General features: G+C 36.2%; 1 protein-coding gene across 3 annotated transcripts; it reads left to right on the top strand.

Annotated features, from left to right (window-relative positions):
* Positions 1-2,598: 2,598 nt before the first annotated feature.
* On the top strand, positions 2,599-22,227 carry LRIF1 (ligand dependent nuclear receptor interacting factor 1). 3 transcript variants are annotated; one of them, XM_077765609.1, is made up of 4 exons: positions 2,599-2,717; positions 14,370-15,879; positions 17,014-17,286; positions 18,137-22,227. In XM_077765609.1, the coding sequence occupies exons 1-4, from the start codon at positions 2,650-2,652 to the stop codon at positions 18,572-18,574; spliced, it is 2,289 nt and encodes a 762-aa protein (XP_077621735.1). In that variant the 5' UTR covers positions 2,599-2,649; the 3' UTR covers positions 18,575-22,227. The 3 variants fall into 3 exon arrangements, with proteins under 3 accessions (XP_077621735.1, XP_077621739.1, XP_077621738.1); XM_077765612.1 differs by having other exon boundaries at positions 2,645-2,717; positions 14,378-15,879; XM_077765613.1 differs by lacking the exon at positions 14,370-15,879 and having other exon boundaries at positions 2,627-2,717.
* The last annotated feature ends 1,622 nt before the right edge of the window (positions 22,228-23,849 follow it).

The following is a 23,849-nucleotide window of genomic DNA, read 5'->3' as shown; positions in this document are numbered from 1 at the left end:
AATGTATACAATTGTCAAACCACTATTTTGTGCACCTGAAACTAATGTAACATTGTGTGTTAAGTATACTTGGATAAAAATAATGATGAAAGAAGCTTAAGATGAAAAGAAAAATAGTGCTGCTGAGTACAGATCTGAACAAATTGTGAGAAAAACAGCATTAATTGCAACAGTTGATTGAGGGGCTTAATGAGTACAGTGGGCGCTGTGATGTAGCTCCAGGAACTCCCTTGAGGAATAAAGGTCTTATTCCCCAAGTTGCTGGGAATGTTGCCAGCAGACATGTCTCAGCTATCAACCTCCTTGAGTAATTGCCTTGGCTAAGGAGATCCTCCTTGCCTCAGGTCATACACTTTTCCTTGGCAAAGCCTGCATTCCTACTGGGGAGAACTTTGAACGTGCATTGCATTTTAGAGCTCTTTGTGGGATGAGCTAAGGCCTTTGTTGACACAGGGCATCACAACCTAACTTCTCCCTATTCCTATTTTTTTTTTAGTTTATCTATTTATTTTGAGATACACACACACGCGCGCGTGCGCGCGTACACACACACACACACACACACACACACACACACGAGGGGCAGAGATAGAGAATCCCAAGCAGGCTCCTCACAGTCAGCACAGAGCCTAATGTGGGCTCAAACCCATGAACCATGAGATCATGACCTGAAGTGAAATCAAGAGTTGGCCCCTTAACCAACTGTGCCACCTAGATGCCCCCCCCCCGCCAAATTTTTTAAAGTTCATTTATTTATTTTGAGAAAGACAGAGACAGTGTGAGTGGGAGGGGGGGCGTTTTCGAGAGAATCCCAAGTAGACTCCCCGCTGCCAGCACACAGCCTGATGGGGCTCAAACTCATGAAACTGTGAGATCATGCTCTGAGTAAAATCAAGAGTCAGATGCTTAAGGGACTGAGCCATCCAGGTGCCTCTCCCTCCTTCCAATTTTACTTCTTTTTTCTCCTTTCCCCATTTCCTGATCCCTAATAAACTTCCGGCAGACCAAAGAATTTTGCTTCCCAGGCAACTCAATTGGTGACAATGAATTTCATTGATTGAAAGTGATGATGGATAAGGGGATAACTGAGAATGCAAAAAGTAAGAAATAAATGATAAAAACACGGAAGAAGCCAAGAATGGGCAACCTATTCAAATAATTTGCTTTCATCGATATGAGGATGACTGAAATCAAGGCAGTATAAACGGTTCATCACGCTGCCCCCTCTTCAGTATGGAAGATATTTGACTGAAAGATAAAAGCCCGTTAGACCTACTGGATTGTGTATCACTGAAACTAACCTTTAACAAAATGTAACAGCAGTTAGAAAGCATTGCTTTCTGTTAGTGGATCAGGACATTAAATTCCTTAATTTGTATTAGCTCATTAAGGAGTTAGGGGAATGACTAACCTGCATTTTTAAAAGACGAACAGAAACCTTTGAATTGGCCACCTTATCTCTGTCTTGTAAATATGAACAGTCAGTATGAACCAGTTTACATTTTTATTGCCTATGCCTGATAAAACGATCCTCTAAACCCCTCCTCCGACAACTTCTTTCTAGCCCCAGCTGAACTAGAACGTCTTTACTCTTTATCCCAGAGACTTAACCTGTTTCTCAAGTAAGTTAACAACAGGACTAAAGAGACTCCTGAAAAGTTTTTCTCTGGAACCAAATGAAGGTGCAGAAAATCAAAACAAAAACAAAACAAAAACCTATATGGGAAGTGAAACTTTTAAAGAATTAACTACTTAACTGTATGTCCATAAATAATAATTTTGACCGAGTCATGAACGTGTGGTGGAGGTAAAGGTTAGGTTAAGAGTAGAGGCAGAGCTTCAAGAAAGAGGGAAAAAAAAAAAAAAACCACGATAAACTCCAGGAAGGAGCTATAAATACGCCGCTCGCTACAGGCAGGCGTCTAAAAGGTTCGCACACCACCAATGCGTGGCGACTCCAAAACAGCCCTCCGACGTCTTTTACAGCACTGGCAGGAAAGAAGAACTTAACTAGCGACGAACACAAAGGCAGAAAATTTATGATTGACCCCGGAAACATTTTATTTTGCGTAGGTATCCTGAGAATATTCTTCTGTGATTCGTTACTTCATCCGGAAGGAGAGCTAGCGAACGTCACTTGCGATTGGATTGTTTTACAAAGGCGGCGCTTTAGCGAGCCAGTCACTTTGGCAACCGGATGTGACGATCGCGGAAGCCGCTGACTGAGCTTTGCCGGGCTGGCAGCTTCGGTGGGCGGGGTCAGCCGAGCGCGTCCGGCGCGAGCTTCTCCTCAGACCCGACAGTGCCGAGGGCGGCGCCATTAAGGCCACGCCTCCGACGCTGACTCCGGTGGCTCGGGAGCGGTGCCGTAGGCTCGCGGGGGTGGAGACTCGGGCGGCTCCTCTCAAAGCCTAGGTCCCGAGCGGCGTCGTCCGCCGCTTCGATCCTTCCGGTTTCTGGTGACTGCGTCGTCTCCTTCCGAAGGCTGGGTATACGCCCCCCTCTGTAGCCTGCCGTCGTCCTCTTTTCGGCATCGAAACCCGTCCGAGTTGCTCCGGGACACCAGCAGCCCAACATTCTCTCGCTCTGGTTCTCGGCCCCCCATTGCCCACTTTCCTGGATGTGCTGGCCCCTCCCACCCCCCCTAAAATGTCCAATAACCTACGGAGGGTCTTCCTGAAACCTGCAGAGGAAAAGTCAGGCAACGCCTCGAAGTGGTAAGTACCGGTTTCGAATCTCCCTCGACAACACCCGCCCCTTGCCCGTCTCTTAGCAGGGTGTCGAGTCGGCCGTCGTTTTCGGACTCTGCGAGTCAAATGAGCTTGACTCCGTAGTGGGAGCGACTGCGGGCCAAGTGCTCGTCACTGGGGGCACCCAGAACCCCCAGAGCGCGCTCCTCTTGGAAACGTAAAGTCTCTTCTTCAGAGCCTGACGCAGGCACGCCTCGGCCGTGGCTCCGCAGGACTCCATCGTCTCAAGTTACGTAGGCGACATAGTAGATCTCCACGGGAGAGGAAATTCAACATGGCCGACGCTCCTATGTGACCAAAACCTTCTGGAAGATTCTCGCGCACTCGCAGAAAAACACGCAGCGCCCAGCACGGATTAGCAATTGCAACCCAGGTGGCGCTGGACCATCCGTGGAAAGTAGCTAGTGTTTAAGAGAACGAGAAGGAAAGGAAAAAAAATTGTGTAGTTGATGAGTATATGAATTTAGAAACTGAAAAGTGGATCTGGAATGAAGGAATGGATTTTTCACAATTCAGATAATAGTTTTGTATGGCGAGAAAGAAAAGTAGAGAGAGTAATTTTCGTGTAAAATCGATCCTTTGGGACAGAGTGATTGAAGCAGGTGTAATGAGAATGCCATCTCTAATTGGATGTCTCTGTAGAGGAACTATGTTTGACGTAGGGAGGTTCTAGTATTTCTGAAGACGTTCGTAGTTGCACATTTATAAAATAGTTTTTCACTGACTCAGTTTTTTTTTTTTAAGAAAAGGTTATGTTGGTCAAGATGAAGTGAAATGAGAACAAAATTGTTAGCGAAGATCGAATATTTTAAGTCGTAGACTCCATAGTTAGTAGACGTATAATAAGTGGTGAGAAAAAACTTACGGGTCTCTGCAGAAGAAAAATGTAAAGAAAGCATGGAAATTGAGATATAAAATTCACGGAAGACGATATGTGTTTGAAGAACATCCGGCCGCCTAAATTTAATCATAACTTTGACAGTTACTAGTTGTAAGACTAAGTACCTTCTTTCCAGTCTCCTTTCCAGTAAAAGCACTTAGAGATATTTTAAGAATTAAAAAAATAAGTGTATGTGAAATACTTGGTATAGGAAAACAGAAAATCACTATTTATGCGTTTAGCTATTATTATTATAAGATTACAAGTTTGTGTCTGTACAAATTTTATCCCAGGAAGTAGGTTTCTTTTAATCACAAGGAGATACAACACAGAATTATAATAACGACTGAAAAGCATGCCCAGTATTCTAAGAAGAAATAACTAAGCACCTTGAGCTAAAACAGTATTGAAGAACTGCGAAGAAAGAACCACTGTGTTTCAAATAGTAAAAAGAGCCAGCTTGTGTGTACGTATATTGTTTGTTGGTTTACTTTTGTTGGAAGCTGGGGGAGAGGCAGAGGTCTTGCTCTGTATAGATAATTCAAAAGTAGAATTACTTTCTAATGATGGTTCCTTTCTTCTCCCTTGTTTTGGTACCTGGATATTTGATTACATCTGACTTACCCTAACTTAACGCATTGTTTTTCAATATTAGAAATAAGAGTAAGAACTTAACGTTTTTATTACTTGTGTGTTTTAACTCTTTTATCCGGTTTCTCAACCTTTGGCTATCTATATTTGGCATTTTTTAAAACATTACAAATTGAATTATGTTTTGGTTATATTCATAAGTCATTGGGGGTTCATTTACTCATTGGTTTATGCATTGTTTTCATCATCTTTAAATGCATTTATTTCTTCAATCACCGGGGTTTGACATCACATATTTGGGACATTTACCAGATGCCTTTCTGAAGCTATTTGACTCTTATTTTGGTTATTGCTTTGCATTCTGTTCTGTTTTGTAAGTAACAATTTGCATGCTGTACAAGTATAATTTTATAAATCATTTGATTTCTGTTAGCTCTTGAATTTATTGGAAGCTTAGTTTTCATACTTCTCTGGTAATATTTTTGATGGTACAGAATCATTATCTTCATAAACTTAAAATGAGTATATGGTTTTCTTATTTTCTATTGATACTTGGATTTTTCTTGAGTTACTGCTGCTTTTGTAGAGTTTTTCAACATTGCGTTACAGAATGTTTATTGCTTAACGTATTTCCAAATTTACTCTTAGAGTATAAAGGAAAAATCTGGAAGATATTTGTGATAGTAGGCATTAAGCTTATTTAGATTGGGGCTTTATTTACAAAGAGCAAAACAAGAGTTTGAATGGTATAAGTATAAAGAATCTAAACTTTGGAGTTACAGCGACCTAGGTTTATGTCCTAGTTTTACCATTATTATCCGTATAGTTCAGACATTTTGTTGAAAAATACTCACTGAGTGCCTGCTACGGGATAGACTGTGTTAAATGGAGAGACTGACTAAAGAAGAGGATATGAACCATGCCCATGAAAACCCGCATAGTTTAGGGGAAGATGATGTAATACATTTTAAAATAGCATTCTGCACAGGATGCTGTCAGGGCTTAGAGAAAGGAAATTGTAGAAAAGGTTTTGGGGGAGCACCTGAGTTAGGGAATGTAAATAACAGCTTCCCAGTTAACGATGAATGCAGGCTGTGCCCAAGCAGAGGGAATTGGTAAATAAAGCGCCAGTATGGTTTATTATTAGCTATTGGTATTTTTGTTTGATTCTCTACCATAAGCAGGGTAAATAGCTCATAAGTTCTTGGTTTGCTCTGCTAATGAGAGTAGGCTTCATCTACTGGAGATGACTAAAGATTTTAAGAAAAGGATTGTCACTTCCCATGTGCATTTTAGATAACTGTTGGCGGTGTGGATTTGGGAACGAGGGATCAGACGTATAAAGATTCTAGTTAAGTTGTCCTTTCAGAGATTCTGAAGGCCTGAACTAGCTGATATAGAATAAGGGTTGGATTCAGAGAAATATGAAAGGGAAAATAGGCACATTTTGTTGGTGAATTGGCACAAAGAAAGGGAAATCAATTATAATGTCAGTTCTCTCGATAGATATTGGTAAGTTAATGGAGATGGGGAACACTCCAAAAAAATGATCGCAAGGTATTTGAATTTGAAACTGAGGCAGAGTCAGAGCTGAAAATAGAGACTTGAGTCATCTGCTTAGATAATAAAAGCCTGTAATAAAAGCCTGTGATTATACACCTCTCAATAATAAGAGCTGGGATATGATTGGCAATTGGCTTCTGTCTGCTCTTAATCCTTTGTTCTTAAAAGGGGAGCTACAATGAGTGTCCTCAGCAGCAGGCTTGATTTAGTTAGAAACGTAATGTTTCATTGTCAGTTTATTATGCATTTAGTTTTGTACCTTGTAAGTGTTCTTCTCTTTACTATTTGGGTGTGTAAGAAAAAGACATCGACGTGTATACCTTACAGGCTAACTGAAATCTGTTTGTCATTAATCTCTCACTTCATGCAGTTGAATTTTTTGGACCCTGTTATGTTGGCTTTATGTTAAAATAAATACAAGAAAATACATAGATGGGATTGCCCATGGGAGCATGTAATTCTGCATAAGTTATTTAATATTACCAAACCTCAAACTACAAAATGGTAATGGCAATACTCACATTACTGGGCTGTTTGTTAGGATTAGAGTTAATGACAACTATTTATAATAATGTATCTATTATGTATATAATATTATGTGGTATATAGTATTGTATATATTGTCACATTATGTATATTGTATACGTACATAATGTTAAATCATAGATAGTAAGATGGAAGAAAAGGTCTTTTAGCTGTTGAAAAAATACATTTTGCAAATATATCTGCAAAATGTTCAATAGCCTGTGAAATTTTTATCATTCCATTTCTTACTTGTGAATGTTTTATGTTGATATTAGAATTTTTTAAAGTGTCAGAACTTATATAAGTATGTTTAATATACTTTTAAATTAAACTTCTCATACCTTTTTATTAAAGTTCTTACATTGTCAAAAATTACCTGATTCACTTACTTATTCTTGGACACCAATTGTATATTTTAGTGGAATATGATAACTTGCATTTATTGGGAACTTATCATAATTCCAGCCAATCATTTCATTTGCTTCTTATAGCAAGCTTTATCATCCCCATTTTGCTAATGAAGAAATATATTCAAAGAGTTTAAGTAAATTTCTTAAAATGTATTAACTAATAATTTGAAGAGCCAAGATTAGAAGCCTGTAATTTTTCTCTTGTATTCCTCTTTTACCTTTCAATGTCTTAAACTGTTACTGTTTTTCCAGTGTAGTTTCTCAGTTCAAATACCAATTGGTTTAAAGGAATTAACACATTGATGATTTTTTGAAATCTTTAAGTGAAAAACTAGAGCATGGGATGCAGAATCTGGTTCTAATTTTAGTTCTAACATTAGCCTGCAGAATATGATTTTTAAGAAAACAGAATCTTTATAAGGTTTTAGTTATAGTTACTCTCATGGAAGATCTCTTCTAGATCTGAAAAAAAAAAGTGTATTGATTAGAGAAGGGTGGATTTCACCCTGATTTATTATTCCTTTCCTTAGCATTTTGCATTTCAGTTTTAATATTTAGAACTTATTCCATTTGTTACTAGGAAGTCATGTGTGTGTGTTTATTTTTAATGATGACTTGCAGGAGTTAATTCAGCTAAAATTATTGCTTACAATGTACCAGTTACTCTCTTAGGTGTAGAGGATATACGTGTGAATTGGATAACTTATCCCTAAGGGATTTATGTCTCTGGTAGATTATGTGAATCTCTGTTGATATAATGACATAGAGCAAACTGTATTTTCCTTCCCCTTTTGAAGGGGAAATGGAAGAGAAGAGTCTAATCAGTGATTAGACTTGAAAATAGTTTGTGCAGTATATAAATGTTTTCTGTAAAGCAGAAACCTAGATACCGTATAATCAAGTATGTGAATGAAGTATAAGAAGCCTGTGTCATTTGTTTAAAAACTACACTAATTAAAAATGTGCATGCCCATATGCAAATGATTATAAAAGCATAGGTTCTGCTCTTTGAAGCTTTTAATTTGAGAGCTAGATATTACTGATAAGTAAAGTGCATAAATAAGCCAAACAAGACTAAAGGAAAGGTATTAAGACAGTTCAGTTAAAATAGAGATTTGAAAAGGCTACATTATTTTTCATATAATTTTTTGAGGCCCTAATCTACTTGTTATTGGGAGAACAATTACAAAGCAAACGATATAGCCTCTAACTAAGAAAAACAGTATTTTATTCATTTTTTAGAAGGCATTGTATAACTCCTAGCATTAGTTGCACTAGTGGGAGTGGTTTATGGATTTCAAGTTGGAAGAAATTAATGTTTGATTGACTTGCAAATATTTCATGGAGAAGATGAAATTGATCCTCAATTTATAGCTATGTTTTAAATTGCTGGAGAAGAAAAAAAATAACCTGAAGAATACTTGGAAGTAAATGCTGTACATGGGATAATCCAGAATGGCAAAGATACCTCTCTGGGAAGATCAGAGTTTTTAAATTTAGAAGTTAGAGATGGTACTGGTGTAGAGATTGGTTATCTAGATTTTAGGTAATTTTCAAGTCAAGCTGAATTGGCAATGATGTATTATTGGAACTTTGAGAAAGGAGGTAACAGGATGAAAATAATGATTTATTCTGCCAGAGATACATAATAGTAGTGGCTGCAGTCAGAAAAACTAGTTTAAAAGTCACAGCAAGATACAGGAATGAGATAATGAGGATGAGACAGGTCTTAGGTAATGCATGTCTGATCTAGGTAGTGGAAATGGCAGTGAGGAAGAAAGAGAAGAATGAGTAAGAGCTGTAAAAAGGAAAAAAAAACCTTTACGGATGTAGTGATTCATTCACTATACATTTATTGAATGTTTACACTTTGTAAACATATATACAAGGCACTCTAGGTGAATCAGAGGTAAATAAGGGTGATAAAGGTGTCAAGAATGAGTAGGTGATTTAAAAAACCAAAGTGACTTGGGAGATAATAGTGCTGACATGACTAGATGGTAGGATAGAGTACTAGTTTTCAGTAGAGAGTAATTTTTACTTTAAAGTCATGGTTTTAAAAAAAAGTCATGGCATTAAAAGTGAAAGATCTTGGTAGAGCATAACAAATATGGAACCAAGGCCAATATTAGGGGATAGGAGTAATGGATATAACTGTGAGGCTTATTGAAAGGAGTAGTTGAAGGAAATAGTGCAAGCAATTGACGCAGTTGTTGAAACAGTTGGTATAATATTTAAGGAAGAATGTCTTGAAGGAGAAACAGGGTGAAGAATTGTGCTTTGGGGAATAGTCATAGTTGGATGCTTAAAATGCAGAATAAGAAAGAAAACATTAAGAAAAACAAGCAACTTGTTCATAATGGAAATCATGTTAGGTAGCTGTTTATGATGGATAATTAGCTAGCTAGCAGTGTCCATTTCAGCAGGGATCCCATAGAGATTGAGGATAGAATAAAGACAGATTTAACTGTGAGAACATATCTGGTGATCTTTGAGAATGAAAGTTAGTAGAATAATGGGAAAGCAAATAGACTGCAGAAGAGAGTGAATTTTGAGACAACTTTTTGGCATATCAGTGATAGGAAGTTGGTAGATGGCAGAAGTTAATTGTGGTTCATTAACATCATTACCAACTTCGTGTCATCAAATTTGGCACATAGATCTCAATCATTTCTTTAATCTTACATGACTTTAACATCTATATGAATAATCTCTTNCCATCCATCTACTTCTGTAGTTCTGGTTGTCAGATAAAATTGCATGTGTGCAATTCTTGATTCAGGCATCCTCTTTTTTTAAACATCAGTTGCTATATTTCTAGTTTGCTTATTTAAATACTCCCATTCTGATTGTTTTCTAACTTTATCTGGCCCTCCAGTCCAATAATCCCTTTAATTTCTCCTTACACTTTCACCTTTTGTGTTCTTATTTTCTTCTCATCCTGTTTAGATTCTGTAAATCATTTTAATAATTTTTACCAATATCATAAACTCTTTTGTTTCTCTTTGAGTTTTTTTTCCCCCCAGCCATTCTTCTAAAGCCACCCCGGCCCTGAATTTGCTTTCTCTTTGCTTATACCCAGTGAAACAAGAAAATCTCACAAGAGCACAGATTGGTCTCACTACGTATAGCCTTGGGCCATCAGCACTACCTGATGACCGATTTTGTCTGAGGTCATCTTGTTCTCTTTTAAAGACTGTTTCAAATCTTTTTGTTTTGCCTCAAATTTCTATTTTTGCTCCTATACTTAGCATATGATGTAATGCTTTTTTCACAGAAAAATAAAAGCCATTATATTAGAATTATCTCAACCTCTTGACACCAAAGCTATAAACTTAACTGCAGATATGCCTAACCTCTCTTTCGGTGGCAGTGGAAGAAGGTATTTCTTTACCCTCTTTAAAGTTCAGTTCCTCTACCTGGCTGCTAGTTCCCATTTCCTATCTCCTTATCAAAACTTACATTCATTTAGCCCTTCTATCCTCTTCCACTTGACAACTCATATGCACATTAACATATGCTCTGGTTCATCTAACCTTAAAAAGAGAAAAAAAATCTCTTATTTGGCCCCATTTGCCTCCATCTACTTACCAGTCTTTATCTTCCCTTTTGCAGTCAAAGTTCTTAAAAGCTGGCTGTATTTTCTATCTTAATATCCTCCAGAACATTTCCCCCCCACCAAACTACTCTTTTAAAGCCCTTATTGACCCTCATACCACTCATGCAAGTACATTTTTTTTTTAAAATTATAGGGTAAATATTCTCCTCTTGAGTTTATTTTTTTAAATTTATTTCTAGGAGAGAGAGAGAGCGTGAGCAGGGGAGGGTCAGAGAGAGAGGGAGTCACAGACCGAAACAGGCTCCATGCTCTGAGCTGGCAGTCAGCACAGAGCCTGACGCGGGGCTCGAACCCATGAACCACGAGATCATGACCTAAGCGGAAGTCGGACGCTTAACCGACTAAGCCACCCAGGCGCCCCATGCAAGTACATTTTTAATTTACATCCTATTTGACCTTTCAGAAAGTTTTAAATAAGATTTCTCAGGGGTGTCTGGGTGGCTGTTGGTTAAGCATCGAACTCTTGATTTTGGCTCAGATTATGGCCTTGTGGTTATGAGACTGAGCTGGTGTTAGGCTTCACGCTGAGTGTGGAACCTGCTTGGGATTCTCTATCTTTGTCCTTACCCTGCTCATGCTCACTTGCCCTCTCTCTCTCTCTCTCTCTCCCCCCCCAAAACAAACAAACAAATAAACAAACTTTAAAAAAGCCACCGACTGGGTGGCTCAGTCGGTTGAGCCTCTGACTTCCGCTCAGGTCCTGATCTCAAATTCTCACATTTGTGGGTTTGAGCCCCGCCTTGGGTCTGTGCTGACAGTCAGAGCCTGGAGCCTGTTTTGGATTCTGTGTCTTCCTTTCTCTCTGTCCCTCCCCTGCTTGTGCCCTGTTTCTTTCTGTTTCTCAAAAAATAAAATAAAACGTTAAAAAAATTTTTTTTAATAAATAGAATTGCCCAAGATTTTTGAAACTGTCTTCTTTGGCTTCCATTGCATCAGAATCTCTTGGTTTTCTTTCTACTACTCAAAGAAAATGGGAAACTGCTGAAATATTTTAAGCAAGGAAGGGCCAGCTTTAGTGTGCTGAAAGCTTTCAAAGGGAGAGGATGTGGCTGAAATAAAGACACCCAGTTATGGGGCGGCTGGGTGGCTCAGTCAGTTAAGCTTTCCACTTCAGCTCAGGTCATGATCTCAAAGTTCATGTCTCTACTGTCAGCACAGAGCCCACTTTGGATCCTCTGTCCACCCTCCACCCTCCCCTCCCCCACTTGTGCTACACCCCCCAAAATAAACATAAAAAGACCAGTTATGAAGCTGCTATAATAGTCCAAGCCAGAGATGATGTTTGCTTGAATTAGAATGGAGACAGATGATTTGGAAAGAATTGAAAAGATCAAGGGAAATTTAGGGGATAATATCGACAGGATTTTGTGATGGATTGAATACAGACAGTTAGAAAACAGGAGATTGCTTTTTCTGATTTAGGTATCTGAGATAGATGGTATGCTGTTTATTATAGGAAAAAAAAAACACTGGACAAAACCATGTTGAGCTTTAGATGCATTTGAAATTCTTAATGGAAATGTCATAAGGGAAATTGGATATGTAAGCCTAAGTCTCAAAAGAGCTAAGATATAAATATTTTATTTTATTTATTTATTTTATAATATTTTTATTTATTTCTAGGAGAGAGAGACAGCATGAGCAGGGGAGGGTCAGAGAGAGAGGGAGACACAGACTCAAATAGGCTCCAGGCTCCGAGCTGGTAGTCAGCACAGAGCCGGATGCAGGGCTCGAATCCACGAACTGTGAGATCATGACCTAAGCGAAAGTCGGACGCTCAACCGACTAAGCCACCCAGACGCCCCGATATAAATATTTTAATTGTTGCTGTGTAAATGATAATATAATTGAAGTCACGCACATAAAAAAAGTAATTAGGGAAAGCCTACAGAGTAGGGAGAGAATTCAGTCTCAGCTTTGGTGAATTCTAGTATTTGAAGGTTGATTTAAGTAGTATGTATGAGTTGACAAGACTGAGGAATCATTACAGAAGTAGGAGAATTTCATATATAGGAAACCTTGGGAAGAGAATATTTTAAGAAAAGGAGGAAGCATTTTTGTTTTCATCGAAATGTAGTGTATCATTTATCTTAATGATAATTGCCTATTTACATGCCCATACAACCAGCAGTTTAAGCTCTTTTCAGGACTGTGGTTTGACTAGCTTGGAGGCAAGCAAACATTTTCTGTGAAGGTCCAAATAGTAAATATTTCAGATTTTGTGTGCCATGTGATCATCTCTAGTGTAACTGCTCAACTCTGCTATTGTAGCATGCGTGAGAGCAGTCTTTACAGTAGTACATTAAAGATGAGTGTGACTGTGTACTTATAATAAAACAATTTATGGATACTGATATTTCAATTAAAGTTAAATAAGTTCTAGTCTAGTTTATTGGGGGAGGGGGGGACTTGATGAAGGTAGGCTTTTGTCTTTAAGTCCTGAAAGCAAGAATTCTTACTTCATGTTCATGCTTCTCTTTAGAGATAATGTACTAAAAGTAAATTTAACATTTCGAAGCACTGTCAAGTGGCTAAAAAAAGTTTTAAATATTTAAAAAGACACAATTATATTATTTTGGGTTGCGGAAAGGTAAAATGGTTGTTCCAGGGCTTCCTAGAATACATAGAATTTTTGGCTTTGATTTTAGTAATATTTAAGGTTTTAAAAATGCCTACTGTCAGTAAAACACACCTTTATATCATTGAGAGTTCTAATTATTATTATTATTATTTGTCTTAGAGTTTTGTTTTCATTTGATCTCTGTCATATATGGCCACACTGTCAGTTGGACATGAACTCTGCATTTATATTGCTAGAATTTAGCATGAGAGACAGTCGATAGGCAAATGAATAAAAAGATTAATATATATTGACAAATTATAATATAGCATGAAGGAAATTATAACTAAGTAGCTAATTATAAGCTAATTGTGAAAGAAGGGCACAAACTGTTAAGGTGGTCAAAGAATATCTCTCTTGAGAAGTATCATTTATGCTGAGACTTGAGTTATATGGGTGGGAGAAGACAACCTATGTAGAGAGATAGCATGTGTGATGACTCTGAGTCCAATAAGGGCTTAGTGTTTTCCAGGAACCAAAAGGTGGTTTTAGTCATAAATAACTTGAGATCTCTGCATTTAAGAAATCTTCTAAATTGATTATATGACAGATTGGTATATTTTGGATTTTTAAAAAATCAGATAATCTGTACTAAGATACGGCTCATAAGTATCAGGGTCAAAATTGGCTAGGTAAAAAAAAAAAAAAAAAAAAAAACAGTGTGTTCCACATTCACTGAAAATTATTTAGCTGAAATGGTGTTGCTATTATGTGTATGGATTGACAGACAGAGTTGGAACTAATGTGAGTAATTTCCATACCAAGGGCTGTTTATCACCAAACTTCAAATGTGCTGAAACAATAAGTCAAAGAAGAAAATGGTTCCTACATGAGTAACTCCATTTAGTCTTCAAAAATGTGGCACACTAAGGTATCATCATAAGAAATGGCCTTAAACAAAAGAAGAATGGCTGACAGTAGGACTTGTGAGCCATTGTCAGTAGAAAGCACAGAACAGGTTGAATAGAGGGCAGAAAAGAGTGAGGGAAATAGAATAAACATAAATGGAGGTGAAATGAGAATCCTGGTGAATGAGGGTAAAGGAGGAGAACAAGAGGGAAGAATTCAAGTAAAAAGAGAAGGGAGGATGCTCATAGCTTAAGAGGAACATATTCTAGTAGGCATAATTTTATACGGGGTAAAACCTTACAAGAGTTTAATTTACCCATTGCTTAATCATATGAGAAATTCTAAATCAAAGCTGATCATTATCTTTGATTGTCACTTCTACTTCAAAATCTGTTTTGCACTAGTTCACTTTGAAAACTCAAAAGTGACAAATGATATACTTTTATCATATTTTATAAATTTTTATCTTTTTAAAATAATACTTGCAAATATTTGTTTTTAAATAAAATGTATATACCGTCTAGTATGTTGTATTTATTTATTTACTCAATGTTCTTTTAAGTGTTTCAGGCTGCATGTACCAAGTAGTTCAGACGATTGGCTCGGATGGAAAAAATCTTCTGCAATTACTTCCAATTCCTAATTCTTCTGGAAATCTTATACCGCTAGTTCAATCTTCAGTCATGTCTGATGCTTTGAAAGGGAATACAGGAAGCCCAGTTCAAGTTACTTTTCAGACTCAGATTTCCAGCTCCTCCACAAGTGCATCAGTTCAATTGCCCATTTTTCAGCCAGCCAGTTCTTCAAACTATTTTCTTACAAGAACAGTAGATACAGCAGAAAAAGTTAGAGTTACTTCTGTGGGAACTGAAAATTTTACCTCATCAGTTTCTAAAGTTCAGAGTCATGGTGTGAAAATTGATGGACTCACCATGCAAACATTTGCTGTTTCTCCCTCCTCAACACAAAATGATTCACCTTATATTTTAGTAAATACTCAGAGTCTTCCAATGACTGTGAAGTCTCCAGTTTTGCCTTCTGGGCATCATTTACAGATTCCAGCCCATGCTGAAGTGAAATCTGTACCAGCGTCTTCATTGCCTCCTTCAGTTCAGCAAAAGATACTTGCAACTGCAACCACAAGTACCTCAGGAACAGTTGAGGCCTCCCAAATACCAACCGTTATTTACGTATCTCCTGTAAATACAGTGAAAAATGTAGTTACCAAGAACTTTCAAAACATTTATCCAAAACCTGTTACAGAAATAGCAAAGCCAGTGATACTAAATACCACACAAATACCAGTGAATGTTGCTAAAGAGACACAATTAAAAGGTGGTCAGCATTCTCAAGCTGCTCCTGTGAAATGGATTTTTCAAGAAAATCTACAGCCTTGCAGTCCATCTCTTGTTCCTGTTAAGTCTTCAAATAATGTGGCTTCAAAGATTTTAAAAACTTTTGTAGATAGAAAGAGTTTGGGAGATAATACTATAAATATGCCAGCATTGAGCACTGTCAGTCCTAGTGGGACACAATCCAAAAGTATGCCTATTAAAGATAATGCTTTGGTTATGTTTAATGGGAAAGTCTATCTGTTGGCTAAAAAGGGGACAGATGTTTTGCCGTCACAAATTGACCAACAGAATTCTGTTTCTCCTGATATTCCACCGAGAAAAGATACATCACAGATAGTGAGTTCAAGCCCAGTCACAGAAATATCCAGAGAGGTTGTAAATATTGTTTTGGCTAAAAGTAAATCTTACCAGATGGAAACAAAATCACTCTCAAATACTCAGCCTGCTTCCATGATCAATCTAAGGGCAGAGAAGAATAAAAAAGTGGAGAAACCATCTCTTTCTACCCCAGACCCACATAATATGAATCAACCCATTAACTACTTAAAACAGAGTAAGATTTTATTCACAAAGCCAGACTTTCCAGATGGATTTAGTACAGTACAGAATGCCCCCAGAAAAGGAAATACCATCCAGAGCATAGAGAAAATAAGTTCCTCTGTTGATGCAACAACTATTACTTCACAACAGTGTGTTTTCAGAGACCAAGAACCAAAGGTAATTTTCCCATGTCAGGGTGTTCTTTTTCTCTGTCTATATAGAAAATTTTTCTTTCTTAATTCTCAAAGTTAGTTACCTATGATGCCTCTTTCCCCCTTCTTCTCCCATCCTCCACTCCATCACACACATACCATACACACATGTATGCTTAATTAAGTCAAAGCTTTCATCTGAAGGAAATGTTTGAGGAGGATAATTGAGAGAGTCCAAGCAGTATCTCTCTCTTAAATCATTTGGCATGCCAAATCTTTAAAACAAATCAAACAAACAAAAAACTCACAGAGCAAGAAGGTTTATTGGTGAAAGATAATGTGAATTCAGAACTTGGGAAATTTTTGTGTCCGTACATATATTTATTACTGTTAGTATGTGAAAAGATCGATATTATGCATATAGGAGAGCTGGGTTTTTTGTTTGTTTATTTTGTGATGGTAGGGAAATATCTGGCAGTTTTTTAGGTAGAGGGTAGAAGGGGGTAGGGTGGTGCTAATTAGTACCTTTCAGTCATTTGTGGAAAAAGGATTTATCAACATCTTTGGTTTTGTTTTGTTTTTTAAGTAGACAAGTTTCTTTTTTTTTTTTTTTAAAAGCCCTTCTTTCTGACTCTTTAATTATTCAACATATCCACATAGTTACCTTTCTGTTCTACTTAAGATGTGTGTGTCTGTGCTCACTAAATATTTATGCCCACTCTTTCCTTACTTAGAGGTCTTAATAATGCCAGTGTTTCTCCCCTTCCAGAGATATAAAGGAGGTAAATTCTGAAGTTTAAGATTGATTAAAGGCATAAGACTTTTCCAGAAGACTACAACTTCCAACTAAAGTTATATAGATTATTTTTTAACTTGTCATTAGTCTGTATTCTTATTTCATTTGTTAACCTTTTTAGTACAAGAAAGCAAAGTAAATGAGAGATTGTGGAGGAACAGTTTAAGTCTGTACTCAGTTAAATTCATTTTTTTGAGTGTGGGTGGTAGGGCAAGGGTAATGCAAACCAACCATTTAGGACTTTAGAGCATGGATTTTTTTTTTTTTTNTAAGTAAGAGGAGACGATCACCTAGTTGCCAGTCTGATGAAATAGCTTAAGTAATTGGCAGTATTGTTTGTGTGTTTTGTTTTCTTAATTGCAGATCCAGAATGAGATGGCATCAACATTAGAAAAAGTTCCTCAAGAAAGGAATGACAAGAACCATTCCCAAAGAGGAAGCAATAAGGCATCACATGTGAAGAATGATGCTGAATTTAAAAAGTTATTTGGTCTCACTAAAGATTTGAGAGTGTGCCTTACTCGGATTCCTGATCATTTGGGCTCTGGAAAAGGTTTTGATTCCTTCAGCAGTTTGGTGAAGAGCAATACTTACAAACAGACAGAGTTTATAGAGAAGGAGGAAAAGAAAAAGCAGGTAATACATTTTTAGTGTCCTTTGTAGTTACTACAAATGTTCATGAGTGTATTTTCTTGATTTGTTTTTTAGTCTTGTGCATTAATATGAATGGTAGTTGTCTTCAAATTGGCATATATGTATATATTATACCAAATCAGTGTTAAAGAGGACCATATATACAAAGGTAAAAGTGTATCTCCAGTTAATAGGAGGTGTTTTAAGTCTTTTTATTCACCTGTTTATTTTCCATCAAAAAATTGTAAGAAAATGGCCATAACTTTTTAAACTTGCTATCCTACTTTGAAGAACATATTTAAAATAAATAATCCAAGTATAGGGAAGATACAAGCATGCAAATGTTCATTGCAGTATCACCCTTAAAACAGACATTTTAAAAAACGAACTTGGTCAATAATGATGAAAAAATAGTCCCTATGACTTTGCCTATTTTACTTAGAAATATAGCATTATTATACTATGTGATATTCTGAACTTTAGATCAGAGACTGGTCAACCATTCCCAATGAAAATCTTCCATATAATATATGTGCCTACTGTGCAAAAGGAGACAAAAAATTAAGTCAGTTCCGTTTCTCAAGCTCTTTATAAGTGGCTGGTCTAATATTGAAGCAGGAAAATGTGAATTAAGCAATTTAGTCTCAGTGAATATCATTAGGACATTGCTGTTCATTTTAATATCGTACAGTGGTAAACAACTTTTTGCTATAGTGTTCAGTCTATTTTGTTGAGTTGAATTTAATTGATAAGTATTTCTCACCTGCAAATACTTTGTTAAAAATTTGAGAGCATACTGTCTATGTGGCAATAATTTGTTTTTCTTTTGAAATCTTACTCAACTTAACAACAGGGTTTTGATAAGAAACGAAAAGCAAAAACCATTAAAAAGATGGATCGCACAAAGAAGAAAAAAACCGAGAGTGCTTATAACACAGCTCTAAACGGAGGAACTAATGTTACCAATTCCCAACTTGTCAACAGTATTTTACCAACTTCAGATGTATCACACCATAACATTCTTACAAACCGCAACAAAACTAGAGAAGAAAAGACAACTGAGGTTGAACACTGTACCCCTGAGAACCAGGAAAAAGGCACATTGAGTTCAAATGCAGCTTTTGAACAAAGCCATTCTTTTAATAAAAATTTTACTGAAGATATTTTCCTCATGGCACCACCAGAGTTAGAGGAAACCATTCGAGATGAAAAAATAAGAAGACTTAAGCAAGTGCTGAGAGAGAAAGAAGCAGCTCTTGAAGAAATGCGAAAGAAGATGCACCAGAAATAATAAAATGTTGCTCTTTTTAAAGACTGCAATGAAATAGCTGCATTTTTTTCCATATACTTTTGCATTAAGTTAGAGATGTATTAAGGTGTTCTTTGCATATGAAACTTGTTTTTTCATCAGTTGATTATTAAGTTTTATTTAAGGACTACAAAAAAGGTTGATTAACATGACTTGTGAATAATCTACATGGGGTATCTGAATCTTTGTCTAGATACCTATTTTTGGAAGGAAAAATTTTCTATTTTTCTATTATTTTAATTAGAAATCCCCAAGTTTGAATATTTGTGCAGAGTTCTTGTTATTGTATGTATGCATCTTTAGTTGAACCACTCAGGTGTTATTCCAACAGTAGATAATTATTGTATACTATTGAAATTATACAATCCAGGAGAGGAAATCGGCTCTAAACTTAGCTTTGCCAATGGGTTTATGTATGTACTCACTTAGTCTCTATCCATAAAATGATACAATTGTTGTCATTTTTTTTCAGTTTCATGGAAGAAAATATGTAATAGCAGTATTTAAATACCTGAACATTTCTCGAGAGTTAAGGGATACTTGTTTTGTGGCTTTTACAAAGTAGTTTTGTATAGTCCAAAATGGGTTTTAGAATTCAGGCTATACAATGTTTGCTTAAAGTGATACATTTATATTCTTAGGCAAATGGTTTTTCTTCTTTTTTTTTTTTTAATATGTACATATGTAACATGGTATGAAAATTAAATCTGAACAGTGGCCACATTTAATACTTTTTAAAATTGTAAAATGTTTTCTTAATGGAGGCAAACATTTTTCTGTCTGGTTTTGTTTGATTCAGAGAATTTGGGATTTGTGTGTGGATAGGGATTAATGGGAAGGAGGAAAAGTGTACCAAAAGAAAGATGAATAAATCGCTGGAAGTAAGGTCACATACAGCCTGTGCATACTGAGAAGGGAGTAAAACAAATGCAAACTGATCAACTAAATTCTGCCTTTTAGATTTTTTGTAACAGTTTTATTGAGATACTTCACTTACCATAAATTCACTCTTTAAAAAGTGTACAGTTCGGTGGTTTTTATTGTAGTCACATAATTGTGCAACCATCAACATGACCTAATTTTAGGACATTTTCTTCACTCACTTCAAAAAACCTCTTGCCTAATAGCAGTCACTGCCCAGACCCTCCTACTCCTAATCCTAGGCAACCACTAACACACTTTATGCATTTGCCTTTTGTGGAAATTCATAAGTGTGGTATGAGTCATTCAGTGTTTTCTTATTTCATTGGTTTCTTTCACTTAGCTTAAAGTTTTCAAGGTTCATCTGTGCTGTAGAATGTATTAATATTTAAATCTTATTTAAATTGCTGAATAATAATCCATTGTATGAATACACCACACTTTGTTTTCCATTCATCTGTGTATGGATATTTGGGTTGTTTACATTTTTGGCTACTAGGATGTTATGTTGCTATGAATGTTAGGGTTTAAGTTTTTATGTGAACGTATGTTTCCAGTTCTCTGACTGTATACTTAGGAGTGTAATTGGTGGGTCATACCCTACCTCTGTTTAACATTTTTGGGAACTGCCAAACTATACCAGTCAGGTTTTTCTTACCCTGCTCCACCAAAGCAGATTCTGTCAGGGACACCAGTGACTTCCATGTTGTGAGATCTAGTGGTTGGTCAGCAGCTGTCTTAATTTATCTATCAGTGGGAATATAGTTTCATGAATCATTACCTCCTTTGAAAATTCTTAAAACATTTTATTAAAGAAGCAGTACATGTGCATTGTAGAAAATTTAAAAATACAGCAAGTTAAAATATTAAAATTTGAAACTTCATGTTCTCCTCATGCTAAAATATTAATGTTGGGGTGCCTAGATGGCTTAGTCGGGTAAGCATCTGGCTTCAGCTCAGGTCATGATCTCAGGGTTCGTGGGTTCGAGCCCCGCATCAGGCTCTGTGCTGACAGCTAGCTCAGAGCCTGGAACCTGTTTCAGATTCTGTGTCTCCCTCTCTCTCTGATCCTCCCCTGCTCACACTGTCTCTCTCTCAGAAAAAAAAAAATTAAAATTAATGTTGAGGCTTGGAAATAATGTGATGGACTCTTTTGTTAAATTTATTCCTAGGTATCTTAATGGTTTTTGGTGCAGTTGTAAATGGGATCAATTCCTTAATTTCTCTTTCTGTTGCTTCATTATTGGCACATAGAAATGCTTATTTCTGTACATCGATTTTGTGTCCTGTGACTTTACTGAATTCATGTATCAGCTCTGGCAGTTTTTGGGTGGAGTCTTTTGGGTTTTAGATATAGTTTACCATGTCATCTACAAATACTGAAAATTTTACCTCTTCCTTGCCAGTTTGGATGCCTTTTATTGTTGTTGTCGGATTGTTGTGGCTAGGACTTCCAGTACTATGTTAAATAACTGGTGAGAGAGGACATCCCTGTCTTGTGCCTGACCATAGAAGAAAAGTTCTCAGTTGTTCCCCATTGAGGATAGTATTAGCTGTGGGTTATTCATATATGGCCTTTACTATGTTCCTTCAAAACCTAATTTATTGAGGGCTTTTATCATGAATGTATGTTGTACTTTTTGTGAAATGCCTTTTCTACATCTATTGAAAAGATCATATGGTTCTTATCCTTTCTTCTATTAATGTGGTATATCATGATTGATTTGTAAATATTGAACCACCTTGCAAACAAGGAATAAATCCCACTTGGTTGATTTTTTTAATGTACTGTTGGATTTGGTTTGCTAGTATTGAGAATTTTGGCATCCATATTCATCAGGGATATTGGCCTGTAATTCTCTTTTTTAGTGGAGTCTTTCTCTGGTTTTGGTTTCAGAGTAATGCCTCATAGAAGAAATTTGGAAGCTTTCCTTTTCTAATTTTTGGAATAGTTTAAAAAGAATAGGTATTATTAGCTCTTCTTTAGGTGTTTAGTAGAATTCATCTGTGAAGCTATCTGGCCCTGGACATTGTTTGTTGGGAGATTTTTTTAAATTACTGATTCAATTTCTTTTCTGGTTATCAATCTTTTTAAGTTTTTGATTTCTTCTTGTTTCAGCTTTGGTAGTTTATGTTTCTAGGGATCTCCCATTTCTTCCAAGTTGTCCAGTTTGTTGGCATATAGTTTATCATAATATTCTCTTATAATTGTTTGTATTTCTGTATTGTTATTTCTCATCTTTCTTTCGTGATTTTATTTATTTGATTCCCTTCTCTTTTCTCTTTGATAAGTCTGGCTAGAGGTTTGTCAATTTTATTAATTTTTTCAAAGAACCAGCTTCTGGCTTCGTTGACATGTTTCTATATCATTTATTTTTGCTCTCATCTGTATTATTTCCTTCCTTCTGCCTTTAGACTTTGTTTGGTGTTCTTTTTCTAACTTCTTTACTTTAGAGATCCATAACTAAAGGCTATTATTAAAGAGATATTTGAAGTCATAGGTCTGAATAACATCACTTAGGGAGATGGAATAAACAGAGGGTAAAATTGTGGGCTCATATCTAAGTACATTTAAAAGTTAGAAAAAGGACAACCATAAATTTTGCAGATTGGAAGAAATGAATATTAAATGAATTGTATTTATAAATCCTTGAAGTGTCTGACACATAGTAAACAATAACAGTGTTTGTTAAATAAAATAAATTCAACTACAATCACCCTGACATATTGCATTCATCTTCCATTTCATTTCATTTTCTTACCTGCTTGTTTTAGCCTACTTTCTCCTTTTGATTTTTCTACTTCTTTATATTAAGGTTTTGCTGATCATGCATCATCAGGCATCCACATTTCTTCTTACTACATATCATTATGCTGAAATGTGGCTTGAATCCTTTACAGCAAGATCCCCAGTTTGTTAATATTGATACTCTCAAACCCTTACTCTCTCAGTCTGATATTCACTCAAATTAGGCTTTTTGCACTCCTCTAAAACTTTTTAAAGGTTTCCAACAACCATCATATATGCTAAATCTAATGTCAGTTCTTAGTCTCTTACTTGACCTGTCAGCATTTGACAATTTTTATCAGTCATTGAAATGTGTTTTTTACTCAGCTTCCAAATCTTGTTTTCCTACTACGTTATTGGCTGATTCTTCATCTTCTCCATGATTTTTTATTGTTGATTCTTATTGTTGGAATTACTTATACAGCTTAGCACTTGAATCTTGTTTTCCTGCTACTTTACTGTCATTTATCACTTCATGATTTCTTATTATTGATTCTTATTTTTGGAGTTACTTATACAGCTCAGTGCTTGTATGTCTTTTATCTTTACATCTATACTCATGTGTTGACTTTGTCTAGTTCTTACGCATCAGTGTTTATGCACACTATCTTCAGGAACTCTGCTTTGACCTTCAGCACTGTATATCCAATTGCCTTCTTGACATTGCCGCTTAGAAGTTTGACTGGCATCTCAAAATTAACAGAGGCCAAACCCAGCCTCTGATTATCATCCACACGCAAATTTTGCCTCAACCAAGATCTCCTCTATCTAAGTTAATGACAAATCTAGGTTTCCACTTGTTCAAGTGACAACATTTGGGAGTCCACTTTGATCTCTTTTGGTCATACCCTACAATGTGTATGTTAAGAAGACTTTCTGGTTTACATTCACTCACATGATACCTGCAGGCAGACCGTTGCTCACCACCACATTATGACTACCTTGCTTTATTTCATTTGATTATTCTTCAATTCTTCTGGAGAGAAATTTGGCAGTGTCTAGTAAAATCTCAGAAACCTTTCAACCAACGCAGCAGCAATTTTAAGAATCTACCCTGAAGATATGCCTCCAACAATATTAAAACATATATGCAAAAGTTTATTAATTATAGCATTTTTTTAAATTGCAAAGGATAGAAAACCCAAATGCCCATTCATAAGAGAGTGGTTGAAAAATATACGACATAGGCACACAGTGGAATACTAAGTAGCTGTAAGAAAAGAATGAAGAACTTAACTGATAATGGAGTGTTTTCCAAGACATACTGTAAAGTGAAAAAGCAAAGTTCAAAAGAATATATATAGCTTGCTACCCCTCATGTAAGAAGAAATGCAAGAAAACATATAGACATGTATTCATTTATACAAAAGAAATTAGGAAGGATAAACGAAGAATAAGACTGAGTCTAAGGGAAAGAGAAGAGGACAATAGGAATGGGTTAGCAGGGATGAAGTACAATAACACTTCTCTGATTGTATCTTTTGCTATAGCTCTGATTCTTGGAATTGTGGTAATGTTTTGCATATCGTTTACATACCCCCATATAAA

This window comes from Crocuta crocuta, unplaced genomic scaffold (genome assembly GCF_008692635.1).
Source record: "Crocuta crocuta isolate KB4526 unplaced genomic scaffold, BGI_CrCroc_1.0 scaffold274, whole genome shotgun sequence".
NCBI classification, from domain to species: Eukaryota; Metazoa; Chordata; class Mammalia; order Carnivora; family Hyaenidae; genus Crocuta; species Crocuta crocuta.
The sequence above is the reverse complement of the archived record's forward strand: the minus strand, read 5'-3'. Positions and strand labels throughout refer to the sequence as shown.

What these genes read in the sequence shown, in the direction of transcription:
- LRIF1 (XM_077765609.1), top strand. Translation starts at nt 2,650, where the DNA reads ATGTCCAATAACCTACGGAGGGTCTTCCTGAAACCTGCAGAGGAAAAG. An exon ending in TCAGGCAACGCCTCGAAGTG is followed by an intron (nt 2,718 to 14,369) that starts GTAAGTACCGGT and finishes TGTTCTTTTAAG; the next exon opens with TGTTTCAGGCTGCATGTACC. An exon ending in AGGAGGAAAAGAAAAAGCAG is followed by an intron (nt 17,287 to 18,136) that starts GTAATACATTTT and finishes ACTTAACAACAG; the next exon opens with GGTTTTGATAAGAAACGAAA.